We start from the raw sequence: 12,039 nt of genomic DNA, 5'->3' as shown, positions 1-12,039 counted from the left end.
TGATGAACACTTAAAATGGCACATGATTGTTCCACATGGCATTTGCCTCACACAGGCTGGCCACACGCCCATGTCAGTACTATAGGTTTGGTAATTTTTGAACCACACGGCCACAGTTAGTTACACAGCCTGGACACACGACCATGTGACTTTTGTACACACAGGCACATCTTTCACATAGGTTGGTTATGTGACCTCTGTTTTCATGTTTGCTTTTTCTTTGTTTCAAAAGTTTTAATTTGGTCATCATTCAACCCAAACTTGTTTTAGAGCTTTTGTAAGCTCAATTTACCCTTGAACTTGTATGCAAAACATGTTTTGTTTGAATTATTGAGATATACTGAATGTAGTGATGAATTTTTGAATTAAATTTATATGACATTGTTCTGTTTATTACTGTAGTATCTTGTTATCTGATTCCGGCAACAAACACGGGTGAGGAGTGTTACAATTATGATTTCTTAAATTGGAATTTAAAAGAGCATCCCAAAAAGAAGCTCTCACATCATGCCTAGTTGAAATATCCTGATCCCCCTCATTAAATAAATCAATCGTCTGCTTATGAACCTTTCTAGCCGCCGTACCAATATCCCCTCAATCAAAGTTCTATAACTCAAGATATGATCAAAATATTATATCAAAGTTAAGTTGAAATCTCTAAACGGGTTCTAATTGTAAAAACTTGCCAACAATAATCTTCGAGCTTCTTTTGCTCCAATTCCATGAAAAATTAAAATATAAGTCAAAATCAAATAATTAAACATTAAAATCACAAAACTCATAAATTATTTATAATTTATGTAACCTATGAGAATTCAACTATTAAATAAATTTTGAATAAAAATTATTCTAACAAAACTACGCACATTGTGAAGTAACATAAAAGATATGGAAAATAATAAAAATTCCTTTTTTAAAAATAAAATAAAACAAGCACAAACACAAACACAAATATATGATTGTGTTAAACTTTTCGTAAGTGAAAAAGTAAATAAACTTATACTAATTCAGAAATGAAAAAATAATGAGAACATGGCACCACCACATAATTATTTTACCTAAATTAAATTACTATGATAAATTGATGAATACGAGAAAGCACAAGCATGTCAAATTTTACATACAAACATATCATAAACTTTTAGTTCACCAACATATTTCTAGAGAGTCAAAACATTGTGAAATTTTGAGCACTTATTTTTGGAATCTTTTAATTTTTTAAACGATATTAAAGTTAAAACTAAATTACTACGATAGAGTTAACCCAAAGAATTAAAATTAATAAAATTATATCACGAGACAAAAATATATTAAGAAAAAGTCAATAATATGTGCGCAATCATATAAATTTATAATATTTTAGGCGCAAAAATATATTTAAATCTATATTATTGAGGCACCATTTTCTATGGTATTGACAATTCAAATCTATCCATATCTATAAAAATATATGTTTAATGTATATATGAAAAATACCTACAAAAAACAAATGAATAAGATTAAATAATTTTTAAATCTAAACGGTAAGGTTTTTAAAATTAGACTGATGGTCAGATTACCGATTCTCAACTCAACCAGTTCAGCTGATTAGTCCAGTTTTAATGAAATAAATTATTAAAAATTCATAAAAATTAAAAAATATATATATTAAAAGAGAAAATCGATTCAACCGGTTTCATGCAATTCACTCAAAAGTCAATTTCAAAGCCAGTTCAACATGTTGTTCAAATCGATATACCGGTTGATTATCCGTCGTGGTCCAACAACCATGATAAAATGCTTATTCATAAACTTGACAAATACAACCCATCATTCAACAAATTTAAAATAAACAAGAAAAAATTTATTTATACATTAAACAATAAGATCATCCCATAAACTATACCAATTATTCATTATATTAATTAAGAAATAACAAAATATTAGTTTTTCTATATTAATATTTATATATATTATAGTTAAATCTAATTTTATCAATTGAATTGAAACAATGTATTGTTTTAGGCTAATTCAAATTTATTGGCTTTTCGTCGGCTTGTACACATTATTCTGATGAGTAAAAATGAAATGAATTGAAATGTATAGATACAATCAATATAAATCCAAAATTTCAATTGCAACACTACGTATCAACCAACACAATTGGTACCGATACTGATATAATTTAATTAGTATGAAATAAATTCAAAGATGAAGAACATCATCATGAACATGATGTAGAAGGTTGGATATGGGAGGTGGGCGAGTGATGTCAATCCAACGGGGCCAGCATGATGTTTTGGAATGATGATCCAATGTTAAATTTAATTTTATAACCATACTTCACTTTTTTGGAAGACATCAAAAACATTAATTCTTTAATGACTAAACCAGAAGTTTGCTTTAAATAATAACAAGAACGTGAAAAGCGCAGATGAAGCTGATCATCAGCAAAAGTGGGGGATTGTTGGCACGCTATTTCAGGTTTATAGTGATCGCCTAGTTTTTTCCATGGAAAACTATGGACACCACTTGAGCCAAGTCTCTGTTTCTCCATTCCTTAAATTTCCAGTTTTAGAATATAAAAAGGTCTAAGCAAATTTTTGGCCTCCAATGGTTTCCTCAGTACCACAATGTATCCGTAATCTGCTGGCAAAAAGTATAAATAACTATGATGTGCACCTTCATGATCATATTAAGAGGGAGAGAAAGTTAAAATGGGCTCTACTCCATGCCTATGAATACATACCATGTAGCCATGCAATGGGTTTGGTCAAATTTTGGATATTGCCTTATGTCTGGGCTCGCATCACCTTTACCCGATCAAGGCCCGCCACATAAATATAAGAGATTAGGGTTAGGATTCCGTTTTATAAGTAGTTAAAACAGGTTAAATCGATTAGTTATTTTTCATAACTCAACCATTTAACTTAACAAGATTTTAATATTTATTATTTTATGTTTTAAATATATTTATGATATTAGAAATTTTATCACACGTGTGAAAATCACGTATTTAAAAACACAAGTTAAAAATAACATATAATAAATAATAAAATGTATGCATATTAAAACACGCAAATAAAATTAAGATGTAAAAATCATATTAAAATAAAGTTTTTGTTTAGTGGTAAAATTAATGTTTTATTGTTTCAAATCCAACCACATGAGAAAATTTTATTGGCTTTTAAAAAATAAAATATACAAATATGTAACAAATATACTTACTAAAATTTCATATAAAATCTACAACTTATTTTAATTCAAATGGTTAAAAAAACTATACACGTAATGCTTGATTTAAATCTTATTATGAACAATTTTTATCATTTTATAAAAATATAAAAATGTTAAAAACATTCGTATAATCATATAACTTAGTTTATAAATCAATGATTTTTTAGTAATTTCCTAATTAATGTTAAAAAATCATTTCCTAATTAAGTTGGAACATAATTGATTGATAATAAACTTTATAAATAATATACATTAATAAATATATAAGATTTCAGTCTTTTTATTTCGCATCCTTGAAATAAAAAAGGAAAAAAAATTGGATTTACTAGACCGATAAATCGCTTAAATCAATAGTATGAGTTGTTTTTTAACCGAATTGGCCGATTGCTCTCCTACGAGATTAAACTTCTACACCTTTTTGGTAACGTCTTCTACAAACAGGATGTTTATTCGTCTTTTAAGCATCAAAAGGTTCCAGTTTCAACACGCACACCACAGGAAAGGTCTTCAAAGCTTTCAGTAATAATGGCAAAAAACACCCGGGCTTCGGTAGACTGGAAACGAGAGGGTATTACACGAGTTGGAGGGGGGGGGGGCTTTTTTTAGTTTCAAACATAATTTTCCATACAAACAAGCAGGGCTTGGTCCACTAAATATAGAGGTGACAGTTCACGCATATTTGATTCATACACATTAATTTAAAGACCAAAGTTATTTGGAATGAAGCCCTCCTTTTTACATGCGTAGTAGCAAGTTAACCCATCGCATACTTCTGGGTCCAGCTTCGAGCCGTTGTCTCATACTTGCTCTTGTCAGTCTTGTACATGTGGGCAATCTCCGGCACCAATGGGTCATCAGGATTTGGATCCGTCAATAGTGAGCAGATAGATAGCAATACCTACAATAAAAATAAGTAAATAAAAATAAGAACAGATCTCCCATTCCTAATGCCATTATATGATAGAACAGAACAATGATCCACGGTGCAAACAACTTGGGGCAGTACATGAAATGCTAAATTTTAAGGGCTTGCTCATAGTCTTACATTTTAAAAAGGTAAAATTTGTTGTTAATGGTGTTATGAAAAACATGGTAATGTATATTCAAATAGAATATGTTTGTACTTAAAGGGCAATTGGGCGTGTTGAACTAACCTTGGATATGGTGAGGGCAGGGCTCCACTGCTCCTTCAAAATATCGAGGCAAATGCTACCGTTGCTGTTAATATTTGGGTGAAAGACCTTTGTCCTGAATGCAACCTGAAAGGGAGGAAATTTTAAAAAGTTAAAATAAAAGGTTAGTTGAACAAAATTACGAGAGAAACTTGCTGGTCAATGGTCAGCTACGAAACAAGTATGTTATAAGGCCATTACGATGGAACAAGCAAGGAACAATTTCACCCTATATTTTACCCTGTTACGATAAGAATTAGCGATCTGGCTCCAGCAAAACTATAAATATATTACCAGAGCATCCAGCTAAACTACTTTTTGTTTAGACAAGAAGTATATAGTAAATGTGAGAAGCCATAACTAAACACCCATATGCACGTGAAGGAGAAAGATCTTACCTGATGCTGTTTACAGAAGTGAGACTAACAATATATCATATAAATTTTGGTTCAGAAAACCTAACAATAGCCTTCAATGCAAAAACTAAACCATTAGACACCCGACATGCATGTGTATGCACCACTCTGCATGCATACATGCCCTGTGGAGATAACAATATTGGTGCGCCAGAATAAGCTAATAAATGCTAAAAGGCAATCAAGTAGTATTAGCATTTACTCCTTTCATTGTCAAGCAATGTTTGCATAAGCCACTTGCACTGCTGAGACACCTTGGTCACAGTATCTACAACAAGGAATTAGCCATATAACATGAAGGCTTTAAACATTTATGCTATATACACATCCCACCAAATGTTGATAGGTAAATCAGGAAAAGGTAAGAGCATTCACCACATGGTCCACATAAAAAAAAATCTTATTGGAATTCTGAGGAGATAACAATCATGTCTACACTCTACAGCACTTGCATAGATGGTTATATATAAAAAAATAGCTTGTTCACATAAAAAAGTTGCAGAATATGCTAAGAAATTTTCTTCAAGGCACTTAGAGATATAGTGGCATGATTTTAAATGAAAAAGACAGCCAGTTACAGTCAAATATATAGGCAATAAAGATAATGTTAAGCATCCAACCTAAAACCAATTGGTAATAAGTGGAGTGGCACAACTTAAATATGATCAATACTTAATAAATGTGGGATAACATCACCTAACACTCCCCCTCACGTGTAGCTCAACTGGGCCTACAAATAGACAACCTGAATACTAATGTTATGCATCCAAACTGAAACCAAAAGTAATAAGTGGAAGGACCAAACTTCTAAATGAGACCACAGGAAATCCAGTAATTAACAGATATAGGATAACAACACTTGATAGCTAAAAATACAAATTATAGAGCCAAGGCAAGAAAGAATGTAAACTAGTTTGGTTCAGGAATACAATCAACTACCTTTGGTGGTTTAAATGGATAGTCCGGAGGGAAATGAATGGTGACTAGAAACACTCCACCAGCATATGGACTGTCAGGAGGACCCATAATAGTTGCTTGCCAATGAAACATGTCTTCAGCAACAGGGCCTAATTCAATAGTAAAAACAAGCAAAAGGACAATAGTTAGATGAACAATCACCAAGTAATCTTATGATAATATTTTCCCAAATAAAAATTGAACGAACCACTCATCCTTTCTCTTATTTGCCTTAAGAAATTTAAGCACATATAACAGAAATGACGAGTTCATATACTCAATACATGCAATTATGCAAATCGTTTCCTTACAAACTTCACCTATACATGAACAATTTCGTATGACCGAATAACACCTTAACAAACAGACATGAACAATAATTAACTAATAATTAGACATGAAAATTTTTAAAAAAATAAAAAAGAAATATATTGTAGTTAGAATAAAATGGAATCATCATGGTCAAAATGAAAAGACTAATAATTAAGTATAGAAAATAGATTCGTTATATATAGGTCAAATTGAATTATGCAGCAATAGTAATTATCATGTCATAATTTTCTTTTTCAAAAGCAGATATCTAAAAAATTTCTAATCATTTTTTCAAAAAAAAAAAAGAGTTTCAACGAACAAATCTTTAAAAATTCAGAAATGAACAAATCGAAACACGAAATAGAAAAAAAAAATTTGAACCTGCGCTGCAAGAGGTAGGAGGATCTTTCTGGAGATCCTTGAGCTCCTTCAAGATCCGCTTTGAAGCCATCACCTAAACCCTAAAACAAACAAAATTTTTTAAAAAATAGAACTTTTCAAGCTAGATCGCTTTTTGTGTCTAGCAAAGAAAATTTTAAATTGAAGAGAAACCAAAAAAATGAAACGAAATAAAGAGGAAACTGGAGAGAAAAAAGAACCAAGTACCTGAGAGATCCTCCTGTCCTAGGCTATTGTCTGTTTGGGGTTTTTTTTTTTTTTAGTTGCTGAAAATAGCGGAAGAAATGTAAAGAGGCAAAAATAAAGCTTTAAAAATAGATCTCCCAGAAAATCATTTTTTAATAATAAAAATTATAATTATTATGTAGAAAAAGGCAAAAATTGGGATGTTTTGTGCTCTCATTGGCTATCTTTGTAGACCCCACACGATTATAAGAGAATTTTATTTTGTATTTCTTTTGACACGGATACCTTCTCTTTAGAGATGGCATTGGCAACCGCGTGTGGCGCGTGACGGTAATTTGCAGGAGTGTGCAAAAAATAAATCGTTGATTTTTGTTCTAGTTCGGTTTAAAAAGTTGGGCAAAATGGATTGATTTTGGTTTTGAAAAAAATATTTTTTTATTTATATTTTTATATTTTATAAACCAAACTCAATTCGAAAATTAATTGTAATCGGGGTAAATTACATTTATTGTCACTAAATTATTAGTAAATTTATGTTTTTGTCACTCAATTATAAAAGCTTACAAAATAATCACTAAATTATTCGAAAGTTTTTATTTAATTCAACGAGTTGCTAAAATTGATGTTGTATGACTTTTTCTATCTGCATCGCCTCCACCAATCAAAATCTTTGCTTTCCCTTCTCTTTTACAGTTCATTTTGTTTTCAAGAAACAGCTTTAAACGTCGTGAATATGCAAACCAAAATTCAAACAATTTTTTTTCTGATATCATACATTGATATTTAGATTGACTTAGATCTAAGGTATATTTTTCTACTCGTTGATGGATATTGAGCTACTGTACCAACCATTTAATTGTTGCTTGAAACCCGTTAGTCGGACTTTAAAAAAAAAAACAACCCAATATTTTAAATAGAAACTTTAAAATAATTTAATCTCATTTCATAATTTTTTTTAAAGTTTAATCACGTAATTTACCCTTAAAATTTATACCTAATTGGGCCAATATCCAAAAATTAAATCCAATTGATATTTAAACTCAATTAATAAATTAAACCCAAAAATACTACACCCGAACCCGATCCTTCACTTGCACTACGCGGTTCATTTCAGCATTTGACGCTTTTTTTTTCTCATTCAAGCAAAACTCACTTCACTATTTGATAAATAAAAAAATTGTTAATGAAAATAATTTTGTTGCAATGTTGTGTTGGATTATGAAACTTGTGTTATATCGTGTTGTGTTAAATTATTTAGTTTGTCATGTAATAGTTTGTATAATTTCTTTTAAATGTAGATTGTGGATAGAGTTGATCTAAAATAAGTTCTTTTGTTTTTTTTTTGTTGGTTTTAGAGGTAAGTTAATTTTGTTTTAAAAGTAAATTGGGTTTTAAAATTTGTTGGGTCGCCCTAATTTTGTTTGGGGTAAATTACGCTGATAATCACTCTAAAATAGGGTTAGCTTTTTAAAACAAATTCTTAATTTAGTCACCTGAATAAAATAATTGTGTAAATTAACCATTATCATTAAAATAATTATATGAATTTATTGGTGTGATATTTTGAAATAAAAATATTTACTTTGTAGCAATATAACTAAAAATGGTGTTGTGATAAAACCTGAATTTAACAAAATAATTTTAACAGTGTTAGCAGTTGGATCTGAAATTTAAAATCTGAAAGGTAGAGAGAATAATTTTCTAAAATAATAATATATGAACTAAATTTTAAATTTGTAAAAAGTACAGTGATTTTATTGCATATTTTAACAAAATTTAATATTAAAAATTAAAATTTTTTAAAAACAAAAAACTTATTTTTTAATGAAAATGATTTGTAAAATTTAAAAGTTAATAAGATATTTTAAATTTTAAATTTGATTACTGAATTGATTCTCTTTCAAATTCGTTGTTCTTTGTTTTCAAATTTTAAAATAAAATAAAATATATTCTAAACCTTTATGAAGAAATTAAAATGAAAAGTTAAATTGTACGTACAAAGATTGGTTTTTGGGGAAGAAATCATTTTTCTGACATGAGATTGCATGGGGAGCATTAGTTGTATTTTCTTAAAATATTGTAATTCCATATGTTTCACACATATTTTAAATACCAAAAACAAAAGGAAATTATAATTTGAAGATGCTCTCATCAAATCTTTCATAATAACATATAGAAATTCACCAATGCATTTAAAAACAACGTCTCAACAGAATTTGTTCAAAGAAAAAAAGGCTAAATGATTTCTTTTCTTTTCAAATACAGCAGTCAACTAAGGTGAAATAATGAATGGATGATAATATTATGTAAGGTTCATTCATTGTGAGACGTGGGATTCTTTCCCCATCGTTGTTGCCGGTGGTGTTGAACTTTCGGATCTGTTTCCCGAAGATTGTCGATTCTCGGACTCAATCGCTCGGACATTTTCTATCATTTTAACTAAGTCTGCCATTTTCGGTCTTTGATCCGGCATCCTCACAACGCATGTCATTGCTATTTGTAACATCTCCACCATCTCCTCCTCTATGTTTGGATATCTCATCAGTTCAATATCGAAAACCTCAGCTGTCCACTCTTCTCGAACTACCGAATGAACCCATCTGACCAAGTGGATGATCTCATCCCCACCAGTAGTATGGATAGGGGACTTTCCAGTTAGGAGCTCAAGTAAGACCACTCCGAAGCTATAGACATCAGAAGGTTGCATAGCTTTTCTGGTGTCGGTAACTTCAGGGGCACGGTAACCAGCAGCACGGGAGATGGGAGGGGCAAGTGCACCCATTATAGTTGATAGTCCGAGATCCGATACACTGCCGTATTGTTGGGAGTTGACAAAAATGTTGGAGGACTTGATGTTGCCGTGGACAAACTTGCCACCATTCTCTGTATGGATGCGAGCAATGCCTCTAGCTGCCCCAATTGCGATTTTCATTCTGGTATCCCAATCTAGAGGGGTTCTAGTCTCTCCTTTTTTACCTGCAAAGGCACTCGTCGAATTAAGAAATCGAACATATGCCGAGGATGAACCATCTTAAATCTTTTTTCACATAACAATGTTTACAGGTCAGGTTCATGCAAGAGTGTGGCATGTACTATCAGAGACGGTGGTCACTAAAAGTTTCTCGGAAAATGAATGCTTTAAATTAGTATATGAACAAGGGATCACGTCAACATACCGTGTAAGATGGAAGAAACGCTTCCCTGACTGTAATAATCATAAACCATCAGCCTTTCATCTTTTGAGTAGTAATATGCTTTCAGCTCGATGACATTTGGATGCCGAATGCTTCCAACAACCTCCATTTGTTGCTCAAACTCCCGCTTCCCGACACTAACCTCCTTCAACCTCTTCACTACCACTGTTGTTGCATCCTCTAGCACTGCTTTATAGGAAATACCATAAGTTCCCTTCCCTAATACTTCAGCAGAAGCCCTCAATAAGTCCTCCAAATCAAATGTATAATTACAACCCTCGAAAAAGAACAATCTATTATTTGCATCCTGACTCCTCGAGACCGCTTTCTCTGGTGACATCCCTCCGGCTTGCAACTTCCGCGAATACACATCCTCACTCTTTCTTCTTGAGCAGCAAACAATTACGAAAAACACCAACGCCACAATTGCTAGAATGCAACAAGCAATTATTATTCCCAACAATGCAGTTTCTCCAAGCCTCCTGGACTTCTTGGATGTCGGATACGGTTCGCCATAGGGTGCACCAAATGGTGACGGATGAGGAGGGATTCTTTCAAAAGAAACATTGTTACCTTCAAACACCAAACTAGGGAACCTTAAAAGCGACTTCGGAACAATACCGGTGAGTTTATTGTTGGACAAGTTTATCTGTTGCAAGCTAGGCAAATTCAGTTCAGGAATTTCACCAGAAAGTGAATTGTTTGCAAGATCCAACGCCTGGAGGTGAGTCAAATTTGATAACGAACTAGGAATACTCTGGTTGAACCGATTGTTGGACAAGTTAACAATAGTTAGATTCCTCCAAACCGAGAAATCCACAGGCAGTGGTCCGGACAAGTTGTTGTATTGAAGATAAAGAAAAGATAAGTTTCTAAGATTAAAGAAATCAGAAGGGAAGTGACCACTTATACCGTTGGATCTAAGGCTTAAAACCTGCAAAGCTGAGAGACGACTAATGGTATTGGCCGGAATCGGACCGTGTAATCCGATTCCAGGCAATCTAACAGCTATTATCCGAGAGCCACCGGCATTGCAAGTCACTCCAGTCCAGTTGTTGCATACTGGGGAAGTCTGATTCCAGTTTAGAGCACGAGAATGGGGCATCTTGTTGACAAAATCAAGCAATGCTTGCTTATCTTCAACAGGATCTGCATTTCCTTGAAACAAAACCAAACCCAAGATGCAAATCCAAGACAGAACATACAAAACTTCCATCTCTCTTACAAAACTCACTTTACACGCACCCTGAAGCAAAAAAACGAGCTGTTTCTGCTACTTTCACGGCTCCCCTTCTTTTACATCTATGGTTTTTAAGCTGAAAAAGCAATAGAGAAGAAAAGACAAAGTAAACAATTCAAAAAAATTTAAAATAAATTAGAGAGAAACAGAATGTAAAGTGAAAAAGGGTGAGATTCCAAGATAATTGTCGAAAAAAGTAGTGGCGGATTCTGGGGATTTTCACATTAAAAAAATGGAAGCTTGCTTTGAAAGAGCTGTCTTTAGTCAAAAGAGATACATTGCCTAGAAACCCAATTTCATTTCTTTAAACCCAAAAATAGTACTAAATTAAACTCTATTACAGTATTAAACCTCCTAGGAAAACCCAGCTTCTTTCCTTTTTGTTCTTTGTTCTTTTAAGCTTTTCATCCAAAAAGTTGAAAACTCGAATACAAAGGTGAATTCAAATCAAAATCCAAACCAAACCCAAAATCAAACTACCTCTAAAGAATTACTTTTACACTTACCTCGTTTTTAAAATCCTCAAAATCCTCTGCTTCCAAGCTCACTTCTTTGCTTAGTTGAATACTTCTTGAAGACCCTGCTTCTTTTTTTTTTTTCACTCGCCGACCAGAGGAGAGAAATGATAAAAAGCAAAGGCCCAATAGGGTGAAGAATGCAAATTCTTGTGATGATTTCTACACGGTTAAAGTAGAATCCAAAGCATGTGAAAATGGAATAGTAATAATCATTAAGAAATAGATTAAAAGAAAATGGTGAATTTCTTTCTTTCTTTTTTAAACCCAGAAATTTGCTAACTTCAACTCAAACAATGGAACCAAAGTAAACGATTTGAAGCCAAGAGAGGAACAAAATAAGCATATAAATAGTAAAAAAAAAAATGAAGGTTTTTAATTTAATTAGCAACGGCTATTTTTTTTTTTTTTTTTTTTTTTGGAGTGGTGACA

At 32.2% G+C, this 12,039-nt stretch overlaps 2 protein-coding genes across 3 annotated transcripts; both read right to left on the bottom strand.

Annotated features, from left to right (window-relative positions):
- Positions 1–3,739: 3,739 nt before the first annotated feature.
- On the bottom strand, positions 3,740–6,811 carry LOC105788247 (ubiquitin-conjugating enzyme E2-17 kDa). Of its 2 annotated transcripts, none has more exons than XM_012615045.2 (5): positions 6,680–6,811; positions 6,455–6,534; positions 5,744–5,871; positions 4,371–4,475; positions 3,740–4,114 (listed from the first exon to the last, which is right to left on the bottom strand). In XM_012615045.2, the coding sequence occupies exons 2-5, from the start codon at positions 6,522–6,524 to the stop codon at positions 3,971–3,973; spliced, it is 447 nt and encodes a 148-aa protein (XP_012470499.1). In that variant the 5' UTR covers positions 6,525–6,534; positions 6,680–6,811; the 3' UTR covers positions 3,740–3,970. The 2 variants fall into 2 exon arrangements, with proteins under 2 accessions (XP_012470499.1, XP_012470500.1); XM_012615046.2 differs by having other exon boundaries at positions 6,455–6,527; positions 6,680–6,754.
- Positions 6,812–8,829: 2,018 nt separating this feature from the next.
- Positions 8,830–12,039, bottom strand: LOC105788245 (probable inactive receptor kinase At4g23740). The gene is made up of 3 exons (XM_012615043.2): positions 11,599–12,039; positions 9,835–11,168; positions 8,830–9,634 (listed from the first exon to the last, which is right to left on the bottom strand). The coding sequence occupies exons 2-3, from the start codon at positions 11,066–11,068 to the stop codon at positions 8,976–8,978; spliced, it is 1,893 nt and encodes a 630-aa protein (XP_012470497.1). The 5' UTR covers positions 11,069–11,168; positions 11,599–12,039; the 3' UTR covers positions 8,830–8,975.

This window comes from Gossypium raimondii, chromosome 2 (genome assembly GCF_025698545.1).
Source record: "Gossypium raimondii isolate GPD5lz chromosome 2, ASM2569854v1, whole genome shotgun sequence".
In the NCBI taxonomy this organism is placed as follows: Eukaryota; Viridiplantae; Streptophyta; class Magnoliopsida; order Malvales; family Malvaceae; genus Gossypium; species Gossypium raimondii.
This window is presented reverse-complemented; position numbering and strand designations above follow the sequence as displayed.